Below are 27,003 nucleotides of genomic sequence, written 5' to 3'. Positions count from 1 at the left end.
GGAGAATTATGGTCCACTTCTTTCCAAAAGAGGAAAAGTGGTATTGCATTGGCTCTAATCTCAGTCTAGCGTTAAATTCCATCACATCCCTGTGGGCTCTTTAAACCCAGAGGCACCCAGTAGGCCCTGCTTACAGTTGGGCAGGCAGATGTGTGTTTTTTTTAGCAGCCAGGATGCACTAGGAGGAAGGATGGTACCCAGGGCAGCCCTCTATGGGCCTCTGCCAGCTGTCTTGCTGTCTTGGCTCCTTTTCTGCCCGTCAGTGCTGCTGCACCAGTCCAGTCACCTGCTCCTGAATCCACGTGCTGTGGCTCACCTGCCTCCTGTGTTGTCCTCAGTATCCCTGACTCCTGCCTCTTGCCCTCTAGACAGCGATGCCTATATCAGCTCCCATCCTCCAGAGCCTGAGGAGCCTTTAGGGAAGCTGACAGGTAAGAGTCTCTGGCACCCGAGCTTGAGATGGCCTGGTGCTCATGGCTCAACATCTAAGCCCCCAGGTGAAGGTCTTCTTTGTGGAGCCTTTTGGGGAAGTGCCTCCAGGCAACAAGAGTAGGACCAAGTCCCAAAATAGCAGCAACAGTAGTGGTGGCAAGAGGATGGGGTTGTGGGATGAGACAGAGGCTGCATCCCCTTCTCTGAGCGGCCCCTTTGAGTTGTAGTTTCCTGCCACTGGAAAATTCTCATCCATTCCACAAACAGGTAGCTCCCTATCCAGAGAAGAGTGGCAGGAAGGCCTATCCAGGAAGGAAAAAAGCCCTATTTAATGACTTAAACCAACAGGAGGCATGGTTTCAGAAATCCTGGGCAAGGCATGGTGAGATACTCACAGTGTCATGAAGATGGAAGAACCTGCCTCTGGAATCCTCACAAGGCCCGGGGACCCTTGCGTCTAGTTCTGCGTGTGTCAGGATACATTGGGAGCATAAACCTGGGCGCTCACACATACCTTTGAGAGCTCTGTTATCTCATTCAAGGCTCTCAGAACTATCTGCTTTCCTTTCGCTCTGGCAGCCATAGTGTGGGTTCAGGGTCAGTGGAGATTCCACATTGCGTGTGGGGAAATGAGCCTAAATCTTGGGACAGTGTGCAGTGGGATCCTGAGACCATGATGCTTTGCTACAAAGCATGCATGACCCAGGGCCACTGCTGTGATGCTGCCATTTTGCTGACAGTGGTAACAAGTGTCTACAACCCTGTCAGGCCACGCTGATAAGTCTCCTTCACGGAAGAGCCAACAGAGGCCATGTGTGGTTATAAAACAGAGAGGGTGGGCAAGAACTGAGACTGTTGGGATTTGAGAGTCTTCTTCAGTTCCATGCTATTTTTTTCAAACCCAGAAACCTAAAAATGGAGGAAATGAGCCACAAGTGGAAATAGACCCAGTTGCTTAAGTCTGACTAAGACTTTGGGCTGCCTTCGCCACCCCCCCACCCCCCCACCCCCCGCTGCCCGCCCTCTGTTCTCCAGCAGAACTATACTCAGCCTTTCAGCTTCTTTCCAGATGACATTTCCTCCATGCGGCCTTCCCTGGGAGGCCCTCGGGTTGCGAATTCTTCCCGCCCCACCTACTGGAGCACTCGCTCTGCTTGCTGGAGCAACTCCTCTTTCCTGTAGTCAGTTATTCACTGGTCTGTCTGGTCTCCCCAGAGGGCTGGGGCCTTGGTCTTCTTGTGGTGCCCAGCATGTAGCTGGAACCCAAAATGCTCTGGAAATCAGAGCTCAGTGGACACGTGCCTGCAGTCTGTGGGCAGCATGGGTTGAACCTGTGAGGCAAGAGGCAGGCCCTGGCTGTTTCTTTTGGCATTTTTGATGGTCCCAGGCTAAATGAAGGAAATCACTTTCTGGCCTGGTTTGCCACTTTGGGGGCAGGTGCATGGGGTGGTATGGGCAGTGACTGGGCAGTGGAGCATGGTAGAATCTGCATATCTGGACTAGAAGTTTCAGTACTTCTCATTTTCAATGGAAAAAAGCCCTTTGCAGTTTATATTTTCCAGATTGGATGGCAGCGTTGGCCCATGTGTTGTAAGGGTGTTAGATAGTGCTTGTGTTTATGTTCTCATTGGTTACCATGGAAAAAATCAGAATAGATGGTTTCCATGGAGATTATCTTAAAATTAGTTTCTTTGAAGGTCTGGACATTGCTGCAGGGTTCACAGAATGCTTGTGGTGACATTGGGGGCTTTCTCTGCGGCAATGCCAAAGGCTGGTCTGAACATTCATGAATTGAGACAGATCTACCTCCTGGACTTGAAAGTGCCAGGACACCCGGCTGGGGACCCTCGTCAACTTCTTCCTAGGGTCCCACTTGCCTGGCCACCACTCATTCCAGTCACCTGGGAACTTTTTCTTTTTTATTAAATGAAACAAAACAAAAAACCTTTGAACTGTGGAAAATTTCAAGCTCACACAAAAGGTAGAGAGACTAGTATAACAGACCCCCATGTACCTTTCATCTAGCTTCAGCATTTTGCCAATCTGTTTTGTTCATCTCCACCACCCCCACCCCACACACGTTTTTTTGTTTTTTTTTTTTTTAGTGGAGTCGGAGTATTTTTGTTTAATCCCAGATACATTATTTTACCCTAAATAAAGACTTTTCTTCGTTGTATAACTGTAGTGCTCTTTTCACACCCAACAAAATTAATAATTCCTTACTATCATCTGTCTAGTCCATATTCACATTTTTTCATATGTGTCAAGAATATGGCTTTGTGCTTCTTGTTCAAATAAAGATTTGGGAGGCTTTGAGAAAGTCCAATCTCTGCTCCCCACCGTGGTTCTGGAGCATGGAGAGATTGAGCAGTCTTGGCCCAGAGGTGCAGGTAGGTTGGGGGCAGGAGGAGCTCTGGGATGCCTCTCTCCCACCATCCTTAGGGATATTTGTGTACTGTGAGCTCCAGGAACCCCTTGCTCCAGCCTGGAGATGGATCAGCTGCTGCCAGCTGTCCTGGGGCGGGCATCCGCTGGGGGGCGCTGTCCCTCTTTGCAGCCTGTGGGGGAGGCAGGGAGAGAGGTGATGTAACCTTGGTTCACAACAGCTGTATGCAAGTTAATTTTCCAGGAAGGGGAGGCTGGGAGACCCCACGGGATGCAGCCTCCCTAGACTCCTCCCTGGGGGTGAGCGCTTTGGCCCAGAAGAGTCCCGCCGCCTCTGCAGGGTAGGCAGAGCCAGTCATGGTTATCTGTCCTGGCAGGCTTTGCTCGTGTCCTGAGATGCTACACAAAATATGAATTGCCAAGCTTGGAAGTGATGCCTGGGTGTGGTCGTTGCCTCTAACACTCTCCATTGAACTAAGTGCAAGGAGAGTTTAAAATAGCCAGCCTTTGTTCCCGAGGTTTTAAAAATTCAACCCCAGTAGTTACAATGAGCTGTCTTCAAGTGGATCTATAAATAAACTGCTACTGTTCCTCTTTGTCACCGAGAGCTTCGGCGTCTTCCAGAGACGTCGGCTCTGCCGCTCATCTTCATTAGCTGCCTCTCATCTGTGGGGCAGCTGCAGCCAGCAGCAGGCTGGGCTGACAGCGTGTAGTTGTAATGACAGCAACACGTTCCCTCTTAAAAAGCCACATTTTAAAAGCCAAGATTAACTACACAGGGAAAGATGTATTTTCGCATAGGAGAAACCTGGCAGAGAGGTCACCATCACCATTGATCAAGGTCAGCACCACTAATAATATGTCCTGTTCGCATGAGTTCTGTGATGTCAGGTGTTTGGCTTTTGTGGTGTTCTTGTCAAAAATGCTAACCTCGATTCAATCCTGAGAAAACTTCGGACAGACCCTAATTGAGGGACATTTGACAACATAACTGATCAGTACTCTTTGAAAGTGTCAAGGTCGGGGCACCTGGGTGGCTCAGTCAGTTAAGTGTCCGACTTCAGTTCAGGTCAGAGTCGTGTCTCCATGCTGACCGCTCAGGGCCTGGAGGCTGCTTCAGATTCTGTGTCTCCCTCTCTGCCCCTCCCCTGCTCACGCTCTGTCTCTCAAAAATAAATAAATGTAAAAAATTAAAATTAAAAAAAAAATGAAAGCGTCAAGGTCATGAAAGACAAGAGAAAACTGAGGAGCTGACCTAGGTTGCAAAAGACCAAGGAGAAATAACTAAATGCAGCATGAGGTCCCAGATGGGATTCTGGAACAGCAGGATCCAAGGACATTAGTAGGAAAACTGGTGGAGCTCAAGTGGGGTCCTTAGTTTGGTTAATGGTATTGTCCCAAGATTAATTTCCTGGTCTGATCATTGTACTAATGGTTATGTAAGACGTTAGCACTGGGGAAGCCTGGGGGAGGGATATATGGAAATTCTCTGTACTATTTTTTACAACTTTTTTCTAAGTCTAAAATTAGTTCAAAGCAGTTTAATTTTTTTAAAAGAAAGTCTCCAGTCAACACTGGGCTTTAGCTCCCTCCCAGAGTGCCTCAGCCCAGATGTTTGCTATGGAAGGGTAGGTGTTTCTGGCTCAAGGGAGGGGGTAGGTAACCCTGAGGTGCTCAGTGCGCAGCCTGGAGTGGGCCCTCAGTAACATTTGTGGAACGGAACTGAGCAAGAGCTGGCCCCAAGAGAAGCAGGTCATGTTCAGAGAGAATGAGCTGGCCGAGGTATTGGTCACTGGCATGGAGACTGTGCAGTGGCTTCATCTCGTTGTCTGTGTTGTCACGTGTGCGAATGCTTCAGAGGTGCATTGGCTCCAGGAGCCCCGGGGCAGACTCAGCAGATGTCCTCTAGCATGAGCACAGGCCCGTGACCGGCCTGCCTTCTCCCGAGGCCTCTTGGGGTTGTGTGGAAAACTCTACCCCCACCGCTGCCCGGTTCCTCCTTGGCTCTGGCCCTGGCCCCCAGCTCTGCCTTGCGGCCCACTTGTGTGAGTTTCTGGCTATACTGGGTATGATGGCCTGGAGGGCTTCAGTGCCTAAAGGCCTGGGATGTTTCCCTGTTCCCTCAGAGCCCTTCCAGAGAGGAGGGCCAGGGACCCCCTCTGTGCCAAGGGAAGTTCTTGCTGCGTGATAGCCTGCTTGCTTTCTCATGGCCTCCACCCATTTGTAGTTGCTTAGCCTTCCTCTCCTGGCTCATCCTTGCTCCTTTCTCCCCAGAGTTTCCCTCACCTGGCTGTGTCCCTGCAGTGAGACAAACCTTTCCAGCTCCACTGCTTTCTCTTAGGGGCATATTTGGATGTCGGAATGACTTCCCAGGTCCTGCTTATCAAGGCAATGCTTTCACTCCTTTGAAAACTTTGGCGTTTATACATCAGCCCTCTTGTATGTGGGGCAGTACTTGGAAACTCCCAGAGAGTGTGGCTGGGGGATAGCCGGAGGTTGCGGGGGCTAGAGCCTGGGAGTGGCTGTTAGACCCTGGGTGTGGAGGCCTCAGTCTTGATTTGGGCCTGGGGGAGGAGGTGGGGCACCTTGGTTTGTGCAGTTAGCATCTCCCATGTGCCAGGCGCGTCTGTGAGGGACACAAGTGTGATAGGATGCCACCTGCCTCAAAGGGACCACTCCCTGAGGAGAGGACTGTGAGGTGAGAAAGTGCGCCCTGAGCTATCTGCAGTTCTAGGGTGGGTCAGGCACATGGATCCCTCATCCATTTTAGACCCATCCTTTGACCCCTTCACAATTCTCACTTCAAAGAATACTCTTTCCCCTTCCCATCAGTGGGGGCCTGGAATCAAAGGGTGGCTTTTAGACCCAAATGTGATCCATCGTTATGGAGCGTTTGATTCCATTCTGAGGCTGCCCTGTTGGCCCCAGGCCCCTGTGCCCCTGAGCCTGTTGGCTCCCTCTGTGCACACAGATGACCCGGCACCCTGCCTTCCTTGGGAGCCTACTGTGGGGAACACACAAAGGCACCCTGCACATTCATACTCTAGATGAAAGCCAACACAGTAACCAAATTCCATACTGATATTTAGGCTGGCTTGGAAGAACATTGGCAGGATTGCCGAACAATTAGATGATTTTAAGACACCAGAATTCCTCCTGGGTTCAGGGCTATGTTTAGAACCAGAAGTTTTCTCTCTTGTTGGACTCCAGGCCGGAACTCTAAATTATAGGGCAGACAAGACTGTTGTATATCTAGTCCACAAATATGTGTGGTGGATTCAGTACCAGGTTTCTTTTGAGCTCTGATTTGAGAAAATGGCCATGACTTTTTCCATTTGAAGAGCTGGAGAGGAGGGTGAGCTCAAGTGAGCTCCGTCCTATTTTCTGCTCTCCTTGCCAGCATCAGGTTTAGCAAACAGAGGCAGGCAGACATAGACACCTATTAACTTTTCATGAGGGCAAATTGTCAAAGCCAAAGGCCTGAGGCAAAGACTGTAAGAAACGTGTCCTTGAATCTCTGTACCTTCACTTAGCAGACTATGCAATGAGCAGTTGAATGAAAGATTAAGTTGAAAAGATTTAATCATGGTGCGTGTGTCTGTCCATTTCTTTCAGTTTTGTGCTCAGCCCTGTTTTGGAAACACAGTGACACACTTCAGTGTTTTTAGTGGGCGGTGGCCAGTCGGGCTGCTTCCTGGGTCTGTATGAGTTGGGTACCAATGAGGCAGCCTAGATCTTGGGCCCAGGTCACCTTCCTCTCCCTTTTGCGGTCCAGAGTCAAGCCGTGGACCAGTTCCTGGATACTTTTGTCTGTTACAGTTTCAGTTTCCAGAATAGGCTGAGCAGGGGGCAAGGTCCAGTGTTAGAGATTGAGAGAAGAGGAGAAATTTCCATCTTGAACAGGTGTTAATAATTGACCACCCCACTTACCATAGTGGGGAGTTCTGTCACGTCGGCTCACAGCATCTTTGTGGTAAATCTCCAGCCACTACTGGCTGCCGGCCAGGTGTTTGCAGACCTTGCATGTTCATGACTGTCAAGCTGCATAGGGACCCCTAAGTGGCTGGGGCCTAACATTCCATACACCTGGCAGCCGCTGCTTGGGAAATGCTACCTGGGCACCTCCACTGATGACCAGGGAGATTGAGGCTTTGGGAATTAAACTGTACTGAAATGTGAGTCTGGTTTGGAACTATAATCACCATACCAATGGTGGACCTCATGGACCTCACCTGGAGTCTTCAGCCGTGGGTTTTGCCCCCTGGTGATGTCCAATGGAGACGTAGTGATTTTCACCTTGAGTACAGAGTGACTGTGATGGGTATGCAGTGTCATGATGGGCAGGTCGGGCTTCAGGGGCATTTCAGTTGTAACTGCATCTTTTTTTTTTTTTTAAAGTCAGGCTTGCATGGGGTGCCTGGGTGGCTCAGTCGGTTGGGCGTCCAACTTCGGCTCAGGTCATGATCTCGCGGTTCGTGGGTTCGAGGCCTGCGTCAGGCTCTGTGCTGACACCTTCCAGAGCCTGGAGCCTGCTTCGGATTCTGTGTCTCCCTCTCTCTCTGACCCTCCCCAGCTCACACTCTGTCTCTCTCTCTTTCTCTCAAAAATAAATAAACATTAAAAAAAATAAATAAAGTCAGGCTTGCTTATTTACTTCTTTTAAAGCTTATTTATTTTGAGAGAGAGAGAGAGAGAGAGAGAGAAGGAGGGAGGGAGAATGAGTCCCAAGCAGACTCTGCGCTGGCAGCATGGACCCCAATGCAGGGCTTGATCCCACAAACTGTGAGATTGTGACCTGAGCCAAAATCATGCATTTCATGCTCTACTGACTGAGCCAGCCATGAGCTCCAGCATTCACCATTAAAAAAAAAAAACAAAACAAAAACTGCTCTAGGAGTTTGGACAAACATATACAGTTATGTAATCACCACCACATTCAAGGTGCAGAATATTTCCATCATCCCAAAAGTTCCTTTTTGCCACTCTTTATCAATCCACTCCTTCCACCTCCAGCCCCTGGCAACCACTAATCTGCTTTCTGTCACTACAGATTGGTTTGTGTTTTTCCGAATTTGATATAAATGGAATCATGTAGTTATATATTTTTTCTGGTCTGTCCCCCCCCCCCCCCGCGCCCCACTCAGCCTAATTATTTTGAGATTCACCCTTGTTGTTAACATGTATCAGTAGTTCATTTGTTTTTAATGCTGAGGAGTACTCCATTGAATGGATTATAGCACATTTGTCTGCTGTTGCTGAACACTTGGGTTATTCCCAATTTTGGGCTATTACAAATAAAGTTGCTGTTAACTTTTATGTACTTATATTTCTATGGACATAATTTCCCTTTTTCTTGGGTACATACCTAGCTGTGGAATGGCTGGGACATATAGGTATATGTTTAGCCTGTCAAGTAATTATCAGACTGTTTTCGAAAGTGGTTGTACCATCTTACATTCTCCCCAGCAGTGTCTGAGTTTGAATTTCTCTAACCTCCTTGTCAGCACTTGGTATGGTCAGTCTTTTTAACTTTAGACTGTTCTAATAGGTGTATACTGGTATCTTACTGTGATTTTAATTTGCATTTTGCTAACGACTAATGATGCAGAGCATCTTTTTATGTATCATTGCCATTTTTATATGTTCTTTGATGAAGTATCTGTTCACATCTTTGCTTATTTGTTTTTTGAATATTAAGTTTTTTTCTCATTGGTTTTGACAGTTCTAAAATATTCTTGATATGTGACTTATAAATATTTTCTCCCAATCTGTAGTTTGCGTTTTCATTTTCTTTATTTTTTAATTTTTTTTAATGTTTATTTTTTGAGAGACAAAGAGACACACAGAGTGTGAGCGGGGGAGGGGCAGAGAGAGAGGGAGACACAGAATCTGAAGCAGGTTCCAGGCTCTGAGCTGTCAGCACAGAGCCTGATGCCGGACTCGAACTCAGGAACCGTGAGATTGTGACCTGAGCCGAAGTCGGACGCCCAACCTACTGAGCCACCCAGGCACCCCTCTTTTTTTTTTTTTTAAGTTTATTTATTTATTTTGAGAGAGAGAGAGAGAGAGAGAGAGAGAGAGAGAGAGAGAGGGAGGGAGGGAATGGGGAAGGGGCAGAGAGAGGGAGACAGAATCCCAAGCAGGCTCCGTGCAGGCAGTGCAGAGCCTGATGGGGGCTCAAACTTATGAACAATGAGATCATGACCTGAGCTGAAGTCGGACACTTAACTGACTGAGCCACCCAGGCGTCCTGAGTTTTCATTTTCTTAACTGTCTTTCAAATAGTAGTTTTAAATTTTAATGAAGTTCATTTTATCAGTGCTTTCTTTTATGGGCCATTCTTTCAGTGTCATATCTAAGAAATCTTTGCCTAATCCAAAGTTACAAAGATCTTCTCCTATGTTTTAGAAAAGAAAATTATACAAATACTATAATTTTAGGTTTTACATGTAGGTCTGTGATCCATTTTGAGTTACTTTTTGTATGTGGTGTAAAGTATGTAACAGAGTTCATTGTTTTACATATGGATAGCCAGTTGTTCCTGCAACTGTCTTTACTAAGTTGTTTGTGTAACTGTGTTAAAAATTAATTGACCAGATATCTGTGGGTGTATTTCTGGACACTGTTTGTTCCATTGTTCTATTTGTCTGTCTTTTCACCAGTACCACGCTTGTCTTGGTTGCTGTAGCTTTAGACTAAGTCTTGAAATCAGGTAATGTGAATTTTCTCATTTTCTTCTTCTGTTCAAAATTGTTTTGGCTTCTCTAGTTGCTCTGCCTTTTCATACAGATTTTAGAATCAGCTTCTTGATTTCTGTAGTTGATTTCAGGGAGAATTGAGATTTTCATAACATTGAGCCTTCAGTATATAAACATGGTACTTCATTGATATTGGTCTTCTTTGATTTTACTCATCAACGTATGGTAGTTTTTTTGCATATATGTTATTAGACTTATATCTAAGCATTTTGTCGTGGGTTGAATGGTGGCCCCCCCAAAAGATATGTCTGTGTCCTGACCCCCAGAACCTGCAATTGTGATTTTATTTGGGAAAAGGATCTTTGACGATGGAATTAATTGGCCCTAAATCCAATGACAAGTGTCCTTACAAGAGATACACAGAGAGAAGAAGATAAGGCCATGTGGAGATGGAGGTAGGGACTGGAGTTATGCATAAACTAGGGAATCCTGGAGCCACCAGAAGGTGGAAGAGGCAAGAACGGATTCTCCCTTAGTGCCTCCAGAGGGAAGGGATCTTGTTGATACCTTAATTTTGGATTTCTGATCTCTAGAACTCTGAGAATAAATTTCTCTTGTTTTAAGCCATCAAGTGTGACAGTTTGTTAGAACAACCATAAGAAAGTAATAATAAAATTCATGAGGGGTGCCTGGGTGGCTCAATCGGTTAAGCATCTGACTCTTTATTTCAGCTCAGGTCATGATTTCACAGTCTATGAGATCAAGCCCCGAGTTAGGCTCCATGCTGACAGCATGGAGCCTACTTGGGATTCTCTCTCTCCTTCTCTCTCTGCCCTTCCCCCACTCATGCTTATGCACACTCTCTCTCAAAATAAATAAACTTTTTAAAAAATTCATGATTTTTGTGCTATTAAAAAGATAATGACCAAGGATTTTTGAAAATTAATGAAAGGTGTCAAACCATAGATCCAAAAACCTCAGAGAAAGGACAAGCAAGCTGAATAAAAAACAAAACTAAAACCCTGCACAAATTATATTGAAGTTTTTGAAAATCAAACATTAAGAGAAAATCTTGAAAGTCGACAGGAAAGAGACATTATATACAGAGCTGGTCAAAGGTAAGAATCACAGACGAATTTTCATATGAAACTACACAATCCAGAAGACATTGAAGTAACATCTTAAAGTGTTGAAAGAAAAAACTGTCAACCCAGAATTCTGTACTTAGCAAAAATATCTCTTAAAAATGAAAGAGAAAGGGGCGCCTGGGTGGCGCAGTCGGTTAAGCGTCCGACTTCAGCCAGGTCACGATCTCACGGTCCGTGAGTTCGAGCCCCACGTCAGGCTCTGGGCTGATGGCTCGGAGCCTGGAGCCTGTTTCCGATTCTGTGTCTCCCTCTCTCTCTGCCCCTCCCCCGTTCATGCTCTGTCTCTCTCTGTCCCAAAAATAAATAAATGTTGAAAAAAAAATTTTTTTTAAATGAAAGAGAAATAGACTTTTTTCAGACAAAAGCTGAAATAATTCACTACCAGCAAATTTGGTCTATAAGGAATGTCTCTTTTCTCTCTCCTTTCCTTCTGGAATTCCATTCATACATGTTAGACAATTTGATATTGTCTCACAGTTTATGGATGCTCTGTTCTGTTTTTTTCACCCCTATTATCTTTCAGTTTGAGGAATTGATCAATGTTTAAGGACATTGATTTATTTTCCTCAGCTGAGCTGAGCCTATAAATAGCCTGTCAAAGCCATTCTTCATCTCAGTTACTGGGTTTCTTATTTTTAGCATTTGCGTGGACTCTTTCTTGTAATTTCTACCTCCCTGGTGGAATTCCGGATCTGTCTGTGTGTATTGTCCACATTTTCCAATTCGACCTTTAACATGTTAGTCATTGTTATTTTAAATTGTATGTCTGATAGTACCAACATCGAAGTCCTCTGATTCTGCTGATTACTTTCTGTCTGACAGTGTCTTTTTCCTTGCCTTTTGTATGTCTCGTAATTTTTGATTAAATGCTGTACATCATGGTTAGGACAGTAGAGACAGAAGTAAATAGTCTTATCAGGAGTTGAGCTGAGTTTAGTGTTACTGTGTACTTAGGTAAGGTCTGGGTGTTGGAGGGTTTTTCTCAATGTTCCTGCTCCACCCCCAGCTTTCAACCTTCCTTGGGGGCCTGTTCCTCAGAGGGCATCTATTTCCATGCTCTTACACCTCCCCTAGCAATAGCCTGCTGGTGCAAGGTTGTTGGTGCTGGCTAGCTTTGTTGCAAGTCTTCTCTGTTAGCCTGGCCCCAGCTTTAGTCTTAGACAGGCCCTATATCCCTCGGTCTTAGAAGTAGGGCATTCTTAGTAGCCCATCCCCTCCCTCAGCCTTAGGAAGCCTGAGTGATGTTGGCTCCGGATGGTTTCTTGCCTTTCCTCACCAGGGGCAGCGGGGTTTTATCTTTGCTCATCTCCCAATAACTTATAGGTTTTGTTCTGTAGGAGAGAAGGGTCCTGTTAGGGTTTCATGCCTTTTCCGTGTCAGCTGCCTTCCTCTGGGTTTGCACCCTCAGGGATGGTTTTCTCCCATCTCCTGCCCTGCCGCCAATCTTTGTCATGAATTCCCAGTGGAGGTCTGTGAAAAACTTGTGAGTGGATGCAAACTCCATTTGTGTCTGTGGTTCCCAGGGGTTCTTCACTCTCACACTCTCTATACTCAGCCTCTAGCAGTTTGTTGGCTTAACTCAGTTCTTCTTACCCACTTATATAACACCCAGTGCCCCTTCCTCCCATGCTTTGCCATAGGTGAGCTGATGTTCACTTCCTGTTTTCCTTAGATGAGTCTGCCTTTCCTTAGATTTCAGGCTAGCTGTTTGCTTTGTGACTTCAGTTCTCTGATTTAAGAAAGTTTTGGATTGCTATTCTTGCAATTGCTATATTGTAATTCTTTTGGATTGCTAGTCTTTTTCTTGTTAGGATGGGGTTAATGTTTTACCCAACTTTCTACATCCTAGGCAGAGGCTCCTTATCCATATCTGCATCTTGATGATGAATAAGTGAGACCATAGTCAGTCCAGATGGGTTGACTTCTTGTCACAAGGAAGACCTGCAGGCTATTTTGTTGTTGTGTTTTTTAATGAAAATTTATGGTTAGTGACCCATGTGTTTAAGTGACTGAGATCAACCACAGATATTTCTGCAGTTTCTACTGTGTGCAAAGTGTGAGTTCCTGGTGGCATGTGATAGGCTGGCAGCAGCAGAAACTGAGACAAGCAATTTAACCTACTATGAGAGCCCAGGATCCCACACCAGGGTGGGGTGAGAGGGGACCCCTACATACCCCAAATGAGATTTCCACAGTTAAACAGATTTGTCTTTTCTGAGTTTTCACCTTTTTTAAAAAAAATTTTTTTTAGTGTTTTATTTATTTTTGAGAGAGAGAGTGAGAGCATGCAAGTGGGGGAGGGGGAGAGAGAGAGAGAGAGAGAGAGAGAGAGAGAGAGAGAGAGAGAGAATCTCAAGCAGGCTCCATGCTGTCTGTGTAGAGCCCAATGTGGGGCTGTATCTCACAAACCGTGAAAGCATGACCTGAGCTGAAATCAAGAGTCGGATGCTTAATCAAGTGAGTCACTCCAGTCAGGTGCCTTCCCCCCCCACTTTTTTTTTAATGTTTGTGTATTTATTTTGAGAGAGTACAAGCAGGGGAGGAACAGAGAGAGGGAGAGAATAGAGAATCCCTAGCAGGCCCCAGCACTGTCAGCATAGAGCCCAACGCAAGGATCGATCCTACGAACTGAACCATGAGATCACGACCTGAGCTGAAATTAAGAATTGGACGCTTAACCAACTAAGCTACCCCACCTTTTTTTAATTTTGATGTTAAGCTGTTTATATTTGGGGTGCCTGGGTGGCTCAGTCAGTTGAGTAGCTGACTCTTGATTTCTGCTCAAGTTATGATCCCAGGATCATGGGATCAATCCCTGTGTCGGGCTCCGTCCTGAGTGTGGAATCTGCTTAAGATTCTCTCTCTCTCCCTCTGTCCCTCTCCCCCACTGGCACACTCTCTCTCCCTCTTTCTCTAAAATAAAAAATAACAATAATAAATAATGAGATGTTTATATTTGGCACAAGTGAAAGATGACAACTTGGTACAGCTCTGTAGGTATGTACATGTAGGCTAATGTGACTTTACTCATGCATGCTATGCCTGCGAACCACCAGGCAGGGCCCCAGGACCCTTTGATGTTGAATGGGCAAAGCACTGATAGGATTTTCCTCCTTCAGTGCTGCTCCAGTTATTCCATCACTATCATTACTCACGGCCCTGGCGCGTGTGTCCCTTCCCACTCTTGTTTGTCATCTTATCTCTGCTTATCGCTTGTTTGCCAAGCTCTGGGAAATACCACATCTCCAGGGTGCTGGAGTGCAGGTGAGTGGCCACGATGCTGTGTCAGGTGGGGCTGTTGGCCCTTTGCCTTGGGAAGGTTTCATTACACAGGAATGTCACCGTGGTGGGCTTGGCTCTTTGAGGCATCCAGTGTGTGTGGAGGGCCCGCTCTGTGTTCAGCTCTGTGCCAGGCAGGCATTCCAGGGCAGGTGGGTGGGGGAATGACGCAAAAAGTGTTAAACACAGGATGTAAGAGAAGCTGGGCATGTGGAAGCAAAACTGCAGGCCATGTCACCTGTCAGTAGCTGCCTGATGTCAGGGAACTGCCTGTACTTTGGGTTCTGATCTCAGCTCTGTCGTTTCCTGAGTGACTTCGAGCAAGATTCTTACCTCCCTGAGCCTCCTTCCCCATCTGAAAAATAAGGTTAAGGGGAACCTGGGTGACTCAGTTGGTTAAGCGTCTGACTCTTGGTTTCTGCTCAGGTCACGATCTCATGGGTTCATGGGTGTGAGCCCCGCATTGGGCTCCGTGCTGCCAGCTTGGAGCCTGCTTGGGATTTTCTCTCCCCACCCCCCACCCCGGCCTCAAAAATAAATAAATAAACTTTAAAAAAAAAAAAAAAGAAAGAAAAAAGAAGGTTACTAACACCTGCTGTGAAGGGCCCCTATAAGGATTAAGCGAAGTGACATGTATAAACGCTGGCACATGGTAGGTAATAAGTAGACAGCAGTGACTGCCGTCTTTATATGCCGGCCTGGTGGTGTGTTAAGTGCTATAATGTCCACTGTTGAGAGAGGACAAGGAAGCAGAAAAGGGCCATGTCCTGGTGGACAGGGACCAAACGGCGTGGCCAGAGGAATAGCCTGGGGCAGGCAGGACCCTGGACCTTGTGAGTGAGGCTTGAGGCTGGGAACCTTCCGACAGTCACTTTCTTTCTGAGCCTCAGTCTCCTTTATTGTATAATGGACGCAGCCTGTGAAGCTTGGAGTAGGTGGGAAAACACGGTGGTTCCTGCTTTCCTTTCCTCCCAAGGCTACCTCCCTGACTTGACACATGGCTGCTGTCCTCAGTGCACCTTTGGAGCTGGCTCGGTTTTGGCTCAGAAGGAGGGTTCCTGTTGCGAGTCAGTGGTGCTCCCTCCTCCCTCCCCCCCTCCCCCCCCATCACTGGGCTTCCAGAGACTCCGCTCTGCACTGTCAGTTTCTGGGCCGTTTTTCAGAAACACTCAGAATTTCCATTCCATCTTTCCCAGGCAGCAGGCAGCGCCCGTCTGACCACTCCTCAAGGATGCTGGCTGTCGGGACAGAGGGCTGCCTGACTCCCACCCTCCTTCTCATGGCCTCTCCTGAGGGAGCCACGGGGAACTCACTGTCCAAAGGAAGAGTGTGCGTGTCCAAAAGGTGGGGGTCCTTTGGAAGTAGTGGGCACAGGGCCGTGGCTACTTCTCAAGAAAGGTCCACTGATGATTTCAGATAAGTGCCTTTCACAGCCCAGCCCTTTGTGGGGCAGGCCCAATCATCACCCCCATCTTGCAGATGAGGAGGTGGAGGCCCAGGGAGGTTAAGCCTCTTGCCCAGGGCCACCTTGCCGGTGAGTGGTGGAGCTTGATGTGAGCCAAGCCTGAGTCCCTGCTCATCCTCTCTGCACTCTGTCGTGTCTCCTGACATTGCCACCTGGGTCTGGGGGCTGCTGCAGTGAGGTAGAGGCTGGTCAAGCCTTCTGAAATGTTTCCTTTCGGAATGGACTTCTGGATAGACATTGGGATCTAACATTGTGTGTCAGTCTCTGTCAATAACCAGTGTTGTGGTTGAACCGCCCCTTAGTTCTTATATGATTATAAGACTCCATCAGCAGTAACCATCAGGAAACTTTGAAAAAGAAAGGTTTATTACTTTCAGTACCTAGAAATAGCACATGTGAGGCCACACGACATGGTTGAGGTTGGCGGGTAGAGAGAGTGGGCACTCATAGGCCTGGGGTTCTACTTTTATTGGGATTGAAGGTAGGGGCCTAGGAATTTTAAGGGCTCACTCTTTATTGGTGGATTTGAAACTTAAGAGTGGGAATTTAAGAAAAAACAAGTGGTCCAATGGTCAGTTATCAAAAATCTACCAAGATCTCTAAGACAAAGGGGCCTCTGCAGTGGGAGGTGGCCTGGCTCTTTATCTGGTCGTGTGCTGGCAATGTGTTTATTCAAGATAGCCCTTTTCCAGCGGATGCCTCTTTGAAGTGGATGCCTGAGCAGTCAAGCTGAAGTCAAGCACTCGCATTACAAAAAAGAAGAGGAAAAAAAAAAAAAAAAAAAAACAGCCACAACTGTCAGGGCTTTCACTAGCCAAGGGCATTGATTCCTAGAGGCCTGGAACCCCAGCCCTGGTGGGCTAGGGTCTTACAAAACGGCTGTAGCACCACAGCAGACACGCACACGATGGGTTTGCACACATGGCACTGTTCCTGTTTTCAAGAATGTGTCTCACATTCACTTTCTTTGTAACCTCCAAAGCCTGTATTTGTCCAGGTTCAAATGGACGTGGACTGGAGAGTTTGTTATCTATGAGATTGGAACACTTTCCTAATAAAGGAAGATACGCAGTAGGGTCCATGTGCTAAATTGCCCTCCTTGGCTGGTTGGGAATCATCTCCTGGGGTGATACTTTTCAAGGACTCTGATGTCCACCCAGGTGAGCATGTCCAGGGCAGAGCGTCTTTCTAGGGCTTGGCCACTGTGGGTTCATCCAAGAGATGGGGAGACTCAGAGATGCAAGCTAGGTGCTGGTGGCAGGTGTGCAGGCAGCCGTGTTGGGGTGAGACAGTGGACAGGTGTGCAGGCATCCGAGGTGAGCCCCAGTCATAACTAGCATACTCCACTGGCCATGGCATTGAGGGGTGGAGGGGTGCCAGGTAGAGTAGCCTTCACTCTGTGGTATCTGGGTAGTTGGCAAGCTCTAAACTCAGTAATGTCCTAGATTCAGAAGGGAGAGGGGTGATGAGTGTGGGCAGGAGAAAGAGGGACATAGACGCATGGATGGGCAGCCAGCAGGCCCTGTGGGCAGGCCAGAATTGATCCATCCCACTCATGTGTCCTGGTCCTGGGGATGCAGTGGCTGGGGTGGGGACAGCCACAGGCGTGTGGGAGCACAGAGGAGCTTCTGATCAGGAGTTCAGGGTTGCAGAGTGAGTGGAGGACAGGATGCTGGGGCCAGGGGAAAGGAAGGGTGGATGAGGGCCCTTGGGAGGCCTCCCAATAGGGAGGACTTTGGGAGTTGGGCTAGAGGGTGCAGAAGCAGGAGGGGAGCTGTGAAAGGAGGTAGGCTGAAGCGGGGTGCCTTGTCAAGGGGCTTGAATTTTCTCCCAAAGGCAGCAGAGAGCCCTGGAGGACTAGCAAAGTCAGGGAATAATGTGGTGACATTTGGGATGTCTGTTAGTGCTGTTAGTGAGGTCATGGTTTAAAGCCCTGAGCCCTAAGTGTAGCTGCATTTATGGGTTACTGGGGCCTTTGGGCCAGGCCAAGAGTGTGAGCCTCACCAAATATGTCATATCCACGGAGGAATTGGAGGCTCCAAGACCAAACTGGGGCATCTGCTGACTGTGTCCTTGGGAGTCCCACCCTGCACAGCACTTCCTAGGTTAGGAGAGGCATTCATCTGTGTGCAGACTGGTGCCTGAATTTGGGGGGACACATGTAGGACTGGGATGAGTCCCCTTAGGAAATCACTTGTGCTCAGTGGTTGTGGGGGGTGGCATGGACAGAGGTTAGGATGGCTTCTGCGTTTGGGAGCAGAAGGATCTTAGGCAGAAACACTGATTCCTCACATTCCCGGAATCCTGTCTAAAGAGCCCAGGGTGCCTGTCCTGTGGATTCTGACTCCCACCAGCCATCTGGCCAGGATGTTCACACAGAATGCCTGTTTTCCCAGGGGATGTGCACTAGGGCGGGATTAGAACATCCCCCCAGTTCTAGGCTATCCCTGCGCTGGGGGGTGGGGAATTGGCATTGATCTGACCAGGAAGAGGGGTGGCTTCAGAGCCAGGCTGGGCTTCAGGGTCTCTGGACTCTGAGAGGTTACTGGGGGGTGTAGGCTGCTTGAAGAGCCAGCAGCTGGCCTGGCCGCCCTGATGGCCACCAGGAGCCAGCGGAGTGCACTCACCGGCCCACCTGCACATCCCTTCCAGGCCCCTCTGTCCCACACTGCCAAATGCTCTGATTGCGCTCCTCACTCACAGCCTCTGCTTAGAAAGGAAGTCCTGGAAGGGGGCGTGTGGCCCGGTTGTGGGAGTACCCCCTCACTGTGTTTCCCGCCAATATTTGGAACTCATTTTCTCCAGTTTACTGGTCGTTTTTTACTTCATCCTTCAGAGGGGCTGTTCCTTCCTCTGTTGTTTCTTTAAGCACTGAATGAAGACTGAAGGACTCCCTTTCTTTTCGTTGTCTTTAGCCAGAAGTGGATTTCCCTGTCCCTCCAGGCAGAGACAGGAGTCAGGAGTCGGTGCAGAGCCAGCCCCAGGAGCCCATCAGCATGCCCCAGACGCTGACCAGCACGTTGGAGCACATCGTGGGCCAGCTGGACGTCCTCACCCAGGTAGGCCCTGACGTGTGTTCACCCCACCGTCTGCACTTGGCCTGGCATTTGGACCATTTGGAGTTGGCCAGCAAGTGCTGGATTTTTAAAAAACATAATCATAATGGACCTACGTTCTAGGCCAAATTAATGAAATTGCAATGCCTGCCCTGAGATCCTGGCTCTCGGAACCATCCAAGCCCCGGCCAGGCCACTGGACCCTAAAATCAGCAGTGCTAGATCCTGCCAGGGTATGCCCTCCCAGGGCTGGCCTGGACTGCAGCAGAGCTTTGGAGGAAACACTGTCCATTCATCCTGCACATCACCGGGTGGGCACTCCAGGGACGTGCCAGGGAACTGTAAGCCGTGAGTCAAGGCGTCTGGGAGCCCAGGCTCTGGGTTTGAGCTGGCACTGCTCCTTATCCTCCAAGCAACGTTGGCAAAATCCCTTCGGCTCTCTAAGCCCTGGTGGGTTCCTCTGTGATGTGCAGTGGTCATGGACTCCACATCCCACGTTTGTGGTCAGGATCAAAGGAGATGAATCTGTGGGAAGTGTTTGGCTTATGCCTGGCTCTAGGTAGCTGCTCAATAAATGTTAGCTGTGTGCTGACCACCATCGTCAAGATGGACGTGGGCCCCGGCCTCTGGAGCACGTGGACATCTGTCAGGTCCCAATACAGAATTGTAGCGCAGCAGTTTCCGTAAGAGCAAAATGCCCTGGCGAAAGGTGGCAGCCAATACCAGGGGCGTGAGAGCAGTGCTGGCAGAGGGAGCAGCCTGCCTGCAGGACTGGAGGGGGCCATGGGCACATCCAGGCAATGGGCAAAAGGCCCAGTGTGGCTGACATGGGGCATATGGGCGAGGGGCGGTGGCAAGGCAGGATTTAAAGGTCCTCAGACCCTTCTCCGCCTAGGCTATGGGTGCAGACAGCCTTTTCCTATGTCAGCTCATGGGTAGAGCAAGGGTGTGGGAAGAAGGCAAAGGACCCTTGAATCTCTGACGGAGATGGAGCTGAAGTGGTGTGGCATCCTTTCCCTCCCTCTGGAGCCCTCCCGGTGATGAGGCTCACTTGGATCTGGGGCCAAGTGAGAAAAGCTCTTCTCCGTCATGTCACGTGGTCCACGGAGTGTCACAGCATCCCGGCTGGTGCTGCACACCTTGGGCCCAGTGAAGGAAGGACATTTGAAGGGAAAGGCCAGGCATCAGTGGCTGGAGGCCGGGGGAACTGCGGGCACCTCATACAGACATTTTGGAAAATCTGTTAACCCTTGAGAAGGCACGTGCTAAGAGAGAAGTATGAGCAACATGCACATCCCCCACCTCAGATGCGTCAGAAACTGCCAAGCCTGCCTCATGTTCTTCACAGCCTTGTCAAGTGAGAGATCAGGGGAGGTGGAATCAATTAGAACTTTATAGGATAAAATTGGAAATTAAGTCTGAGAAGATGGTTAAAAATAGCTTCATTGGATCACTTCTTTGGAGTATAGCACTAAAAGCATTTCCCGTTGCTGTATTTCAGGAGTGCACATGGGAGGTTTTGTTATGTGTTAGCAGTTCAGAGTGTGATAGTAACTTTGTAAGAAACTGGCATCACAGAGAATAATGAAGGCTCTCTTGTGGCCTGGGCCTCTGGCCCGGGGTCTGGATGACTGTAGCACCCTCGTCCTACCTCACGCTGTCCAGCCCCTTGGTGGATCCAAACAGCACTCCGCCCTCAACCAGATGCCAGGCCCATCAGCCAGTCACCTGCTTTGCCAAATGGTGTGCATTCCTGAATGCCACCAAGTGAGACATGTTCCTGATGGACTTGACACATCCTGAAGAAACTTGGGTTCCACAGTTGAAGCCCCCACTTGAGGCCTCAGCCCATTTCAAAGTGGTAGGAGTTGCATTTGTGCTAATTAGATGCTGTCTTTGAGCTTGGTCACTGGTTTTTTTCAGGTCTACCTCCTCTCCTGGATTTGGGGCTCTAGCTGAGGTGTCCTAGCCACAGCCAGAGCTGTCCCCAGTGGCGTTGGGAGTTCCCTCCTCTTGGGACCAGCCTGGCTGTGGGCAGTCCCCTCTCTGGAGGCTCCTCTGAGGCCTAGAGCCAGGTAATCCTGCTGTGTGTAGCTACCTATGCAGGTTGCTCAGCGGCCTCTGAGCCTTCTTGGTCTGTAGGTATTGACACATGCTGCCCCCCTCAGTGAATGCTCCTCACCATCCCAATGTGCCTCTCTGCTCTGGAGAGGTGCTGTCAGCCACCCCAACAGTGACTCACACTTCACAGTCGTCTGAATTATGCTATTCTCTATCTCACCGCTTCGCTGCCCTTCCCCCCCCCCCCCCCCCCCCCCCAAGGAAGTCTACTTCAAAGAGGCTTCTGAGAGGGAAGCTGCCTTCCAGGTCCTTCGGTCGTCCATCCTGCAGAATATCCTCCAGGGAAGCACTGTGGGGGCTGCAGTGACTGGGGATGTTTACTGAGTGAGTCACAGAGCCTCCAGCCCCTGGGTGATATGAGCAGGACACCCCGTTGTGGAAACTCACAGTCCTCAGAGCCTGGCTTCCTGCTCAACAGGCTGGTGTGGCCCAGTGATTGAGTCTTCCTCTCTGGATGTTCGTAGCCCATTTACACTAGTGTGAAGGCCCAGGACCCGTGCTCAGTCCTCTTCAGTGGCACCTCTGTGCAAAACAGAGACTCGGAGGTTGGGCAGCTGAGTGTGCCATGGAGAGATGTGACTCAGCTTGCTTGGGTCAAGATCTCAGTAACCTTGGGCAAGGTACTTAACCTCTGTGCCTCGGTTTCCAAGTCTGGAATACAGAATGATAATAGTACCCGCTTATGGGCTTCTTGTGAGGATTAGATGCATCGGCTTGTGTGAGGCTCTTTGGGTGGTGTCCAGCAGCGCCATGTGCTGCCCCTTGTCATTATTCATGGCCTGGCAGAGGTGGCGGGGGGATCCCAGCAGCACGAGAAATAGCTCTCCCGGCTCCCCACTACCTCCCTGCCCAGGAGAGCCATTCTTCAGCCCTCACAGTGGGGGTGGCGAGTTCCCTTCATTCCTTGAGCCCTTTCTGTGTCTGGGGCCAGTGAGCGAGCCGGGTGGCTTCCCTCCCAGGCCAGGCCATAAGGCCTGTCATCCCAAGGAAAGCAACATGCCCTTAGGGCATGTGCAGCATCCAAAATGCAGCCCTTTGACTCCCGATGTGGGGTTGTACCATTTTGTTGTTGTTTTTACTTTTTTTTTTTTAATGCTTATTTATTTTTAAGAGAGAGAGATTGCGAGCAGAGGAGGGGCAGGAAGAGAGGGAGACAGAGGATTCAAAGCAGGCTCTGCACTGACAGCAGAGAGCCTGACTTGGGGCTGGAACCCACAACCTGTGAGATCATGACCTGAGCTGAAGTCAGAAGTTTAACCGACTGGGTCACCCAGGCACCCCTTTACCATTTTATTTCTTTAGGAACACCTTTTCCATAAAGTGCATATGTTGTTTTTCAAAAGTGTATCCATTCAGGTAGATAACTTTGGAACACGTTACAAGGTTCACAGGCCTTTGGCCATCCCCGGAGCAGGTGTGCTGTCTGGACCGGCCTGGCCTGGCAGGGAGTTGTTTTAGATGGGAAGTCTGCAGAGTGTGGGGTCATGTCCTCATTGCTGTCCTCCTCCTCCTGCCATCTGGCTGAGACCTGCAGCTTTCCAAGGGCTCTCCTTCGTGGCCCTCGTGTCATCCTCCTACTTGGTGCCCAGCAGCTGGCACCATGCCAGGTGTGGATAGGGTGAGAGTAACTGCTTGTGCATGGGCCAGCCCCAGGGGCCACTCAGCCTGGGGCTTCCCCTGCTAGACAGTTTTCATGTGGTCAGGAATGGCTTCATCCAGGAGTCCGTCTGCAAGCCAAACTTGATCTTCCTGAAAGTTACGGCCAGATGTTCTTGCTCTGTGATTACAGAGCCGGGCAACCCTCAGGTCCCTGGCCAGAGAGCATACCCCTTGCCATGGCCCTTCTTTATATAGGAGACACCCCTCCTTACTCCTGTGAGGTTGCTGTTGAGGGCTTCACGGATTCCTCCACTGAGAGCTTCTGGGGACCCTGATCCCAGCTGGATGCCACGTTCTGAACAGCTGGGGTCTCTCTGGTCTTACACATCCCTACCAGCTCCGGGGAGCAGAGTGAGCCACGTGCCCATCAGCCTGGACACACCTGCCCTCCTGGATTTGAGGACCAACCCCACCATTAATCACCTGGGTGACTTTAGGCAGGTGACATTGCTCCCCAGAGCCTTAGTTTCCTCCCTCGTAAAGCGGGGACAGCCGAGCCAGCTTATGTCCTCTGAGCACTGTTGGGAAGCTCTTGGTTAGCAGGACCGGCACCAGCTATTTCATAAAGCACAGCACGAAGTCGATGTCCTCCCAGGAGAATGTGGGAAAGTACCAGGGTGGCCAGGTGACACAGGAGTGTCAGGACTGGACATTCCACAGGCCTCTGCAACTGCTGGACTTGAGTCCCAGGAATGCTCTTGAGCTGCCAGTGAGACTCTAGTGGTCTGGCTAGGCGCTAGGACAACAGGGAGAAAAGGAAGAGATCTTTCCCCAGATCCAGGAAGGGGAGCCCAGGAGGTGATGGGGAACTGAGGTGCCCAGGGGCTATTGAAAATCAGGGATGGGTCATGGGGCCCATTAGATGGGAGCCTTGAACCCAGACCCAGTCACTGGGCCAAGATTGAAGCCCTTCAAAGTTGTATACTTACTGTGATAGCTGTTCTTTGAATCCAGTTATCTTAATGGTTGTTGAAAAAAGTGTTTCCTAATAATGGGGTTTAGGTTTCTCTTTAGCGACTTTTTGCTCCTCAAAACTCCATCATGGGAATTCTCAGGAACTCCTGGGGCTGAGGTCCTGAGTGGGGGGCTGTGTACCCCCTCTTTTTCTCGTGACCCTGTCCATACATACACACACACACACACACACACACACACGCACCTGTCCTATGGCTACCATGGGTTACTGACCTGCTGGACCTGCCCCAAGTCTTCTCTTCCTGAGAAAGGTGGCTTGACCTTGGAGGCCTGTGGGATCCAGAGAAAAGCCCTGACCAGGAGTCAGAAGCCCCAGCTGCTCTGACCCAGCTTTGCCTGTTTCCATCTGTGTGGATCTGAGTAACCTTGGTTTTCCATCTCTATACAGGGGAGCCTTTAGGCACTGCCCATCTACCTGTCCCGTGGGATGGGCAACAGAGGTCAGCACCGCACGTGAGGCCAGGACTTCCCTCAGGTCCTTCTTTCCATGAGTCGCCTTTATATCTCCCCTCCCCTGGAAGAAGGACTCCAGGGTGGGCCCTGTGGCTGCCAGGGCTGCCTGCCTGGTGATAGGCATTCAGCATGCATCCAGACAGAGGCCGTGACCTTTCCCCTCATGTTCTTGTGGGGGTGCGTCAGGTGATCTAGGGGTCCTTTTCACAGATGCTGGAAGACTCACCAATGAGCAGGGAGAGGCTACTTTCCACAACTAGCCTCACTGCATGAGCTCACCTCCCGGGTTGGCTCCCTTTGCTTCCTTTGCAGACTCCTGAGTGACAGAGGTTTGGGTGGTGTCTGGGAGTTCCAGAGTCCCTCAGTCTTTCTCAAGGGTAAGGGGTGGGGCACAGAGGCGTGGACAGTGCCCAGGAGCTGGGGAGGCTGCAGCGAGGGGCCCCGGCCCAACAAGCGGCTTGGTGGTTTTGCCTCAGAAGCCCACAGCAGAGTTATTTTCGACTCCAGTTTCACATCTTGCTGCTTTTTAAAAATACCAAGCCATGAAAATTCCTGCTCCAACTATGTTTTTTTTATGGCACCCGTGCTTCAGGCTGGCCACAGCCATGCTGTGATGTCACGTTCAGGTTCCTGTGACTCACTGGGGGCTGCTGGGCTCCAGGACTAGAACATGCGTGCAGTGGGAAGCAGGCGGGGGCAGGCCCACCCAGCCCTGCCAGTCTGGGTCTCCTGACGTTTGAGTTTGTGAAATATCCAGGTTGTTGTAGCTCCACCGACCTAACTCAACAAGGCTAAGAACTTTTTTCTGTGAGCTTTGGGGAATTGGATAGAATGGCCTGTTTGTTTTGAGACATCCTGGCCTTCCCCCCTCAACCGCCCATGTCCTGGGGGTTCCCTATTTGATGCGCCGCTTGTGTGAGGTGCCTAGTTTCATGCTGGTGGGCAAGGTGGGAGCACAGGGTCTGCTCTCGCATGGGCCGAGCTGCCTGACCACTCTGTGGGGCTCTTGGTGTACCTCTTCCCTGAGCAGACTAGCTGTTGTTTGTGCAGACACACTCCAGATTTTAAAACAGTTCTGCCATTTTAGCTGGGGGCCAGCCCTCTCAGGTGCACCCAGACTCAACTTGTTCGGAAGGTATAGAGTAAAAGGCACCCTGCCCAGCCGCCCCCACGCCCCTGCCAGGATCCCTGTTTATAGGGCGTGTGCAGCCCCTATATCACTCACACATACGGCCAGTGGCGTGGGGGTGGTGGTTGCTGGTTTCCACAAAAGTGGACCCTCTCTCTACAGCACATCTGGCCACCGGGCCTGCACAGTCCAGAGGTCGTCTGGCTGTCCTCCTCTGTATAGACATTCAAGAATTACCCTTGGACCAAAGTCAGGTTCAGGACAGCCTGAACTCCTGCCCCTTGGGGTTTGGAGACGAGAGACTTGTTTTTCTTCTGTCAAGAAGCTGCTTCCTGGGGACAGGACACTCTCTGGTCTGTGTCAGAAGTGTACTTGGGGTCTGACTAGCCAGTTGCAGAGGGGCTGGGCCCTGACCCTTCCCCAACTCTGTCACTCTTTTTTGGCAGCTTATCCACAGGCTCCCCTGGCTTTGCAAAAAGCAAAGGCTGGTGCTGCTAGCAGCGCTCAAAGGCAGGACAGGCTCAAGCTCCGTCTTCTCTGCCATCTGTGGTTGTGGCAAAGAGCACCCCTCCCCAGAGAAGCTGAAGAGGGAAGGCCCCTGCCCACCAGATGGGCTTAGGGTGGCTGCCTCTAGGGCCTCTAGGGCCTGGGAATGTTCACAGTCTTCCGAGATTTCTCCTGTGAGGCCCTGAGCAGGCCTGGAGAGCTGGGGGTGGGGGCACGGGGGCTGGAGCCGGATAACAAGGCTCATGCAGGGGCATCTCATTCAGACTGACTGGGATTACTCTAGAGGAGGGGAGATGTGGACCCCAGATGGTTTGCTCTCACTCCTCTGCGGACCCACGGGCCATCCAAGGAAGGGTTAAGTACAGGCCACAAGAAGGGGCCTATGAGTATTCTGGTTGTGAAAGGCAGTCCCAAAGAGGCCTTCATGGTTCCGTGATGAACCAAGTCACAGCTGACCCTGTGGCCGTTTGGCACTCTCCTGCCACTAGAGCAGGGTCAGAGAAAGCTAGAGTCAGGTCTGCCACTTCCTTCGCCTGCCCTGTGGAGGGCCCTCTCTGGGCCTGGACTGTCAGTACAGACCCTCTCCCTGGGTGGAGGAGAAAAAACAGAAAGAAGCTTTAAACTCAGTGGGACATGGCTTTTAGGGGAGCGGTTTCATGTCCCCCTTTCTGATCTGGGCTCAGTTGGTGGCTCTAGAAAACCATCCAAGATGAGAGGCTAGGTTTCCTCCATGGATCGCTGGGTCCTTGGCAGGGCAGGGGGGAGCCTGTGAGCCCTTCTTCCCTGAGGTGGTCCTGTCGGGCTGGGGCCACAGCCTGACTTGCCAGGCTGTACTGAGGCCTCCAGGAGGCTACCTGACAGTCTCTCTGACTTGGGATGATTGTGTTTTATCAAGTTGTGGTAAATTAACTAACACTTTGGATTATGGATTGTTGGGAAAGTCGACTTCTGAAGAAATGGAATGCAGAAGGTGGCCAAAGCCAAGGTTCACAGCCCGTGCTCAGCCCTGTTTGGACTCACCACGGAGTCAGAGTACAGCAAAGGCACTGGTTGAGCAGTGACTGGCATCCTGCACCTTAGGGCGTGTCCCTTGTAGACCCTTGCCTCCCTGGCAGCCTGCCCAGGGCTGACAAGGAGATGAGCTTGAACTCAGGCCAGTTTTGGCAGGGTCTGCAGCTCAGAACTTTTGTCCTGGTGTGGGTAGCACCCCCTGGGCCCCAGGAGCATTCCGTTTTATGGATAGTGGTTAGTGGATCTACTTTTTATAGCTTCTCTTTTGGGGGTAAGCAGTAATATGGAAAAGCCTGTGTTCATTTAAAAGGAGCTGCTCTAAAGCCACAAGGAAGGTATATTAGCCAAGATTCTTTAATCCCATGGCTAATCCACCAATAGAAAATAGTGTTTCATGGACTTCCCGAAGAGAGCTAATCCTCAGTAGAGGTGGGGGCTGGGGGATGCAAAAACGTCAGAGAAATCCTATATCCCTGAGATAATGTGAAACAGAAACATAGACCTGTGGGCTCGAGGGACAAAGGCTCATTTTGTGTTATTAGCAGCAAACGTTTGGGTGAAGGGGGTTGGTTAAAAAGACAGTTGCTGAGCCCAGAGAGATTGGGAGGAATTTCTGTAGAAACACGTTTTGTTGTGCATCAGCTGTGTGTGATCCCGGGCAAGTTAGCATGTCAGACGTCAGCGG

General features: G+C 49.9%; 1 protein-coding gene across 2 annotated transcripts in view; it reads left to right on the top strand.

Annotated features, from left to right (window-relative positions):
* Positions 1-27,003, top strand: part of POC1A (POC1 centriolar protein A) — a 75,263-nt gene that overhangs the window by 36,509 nt on the left and 11,751 nt on the right. For both annotated transcript variants that reach the window (XM_047844000.1, XM_047844008.1), the window contains one exon: positions 18,323-18,466. In XM_047844000.1, the coding sequence (XP_047699956.1) occupies positions 18,323-18,466 (144 nt within the window). The remainder of the gene's footprint in view (positions 1-18,322; positions 18,467-27,003) is intronic.

This window comes from Prionailurus viverrinus, chromosome A2 (assembly GCF_022837055.1).
Source record: "Prionailurus viverrinus isolate Anna chromosome A2, UM_Priviv_1.0, whole genome shotgun sequence".
Taxonomy (NCBI): Eukaryota; Metazoa; Chordata; class Mammalia; order Carnivora; family Felidae; genus Prionailurus; species Prionailurus viverrinus.
Note: the sequence above shows the minus strand (reverse complement) of the source record. Positions and strands in the feature narration are given on the sequence as shown.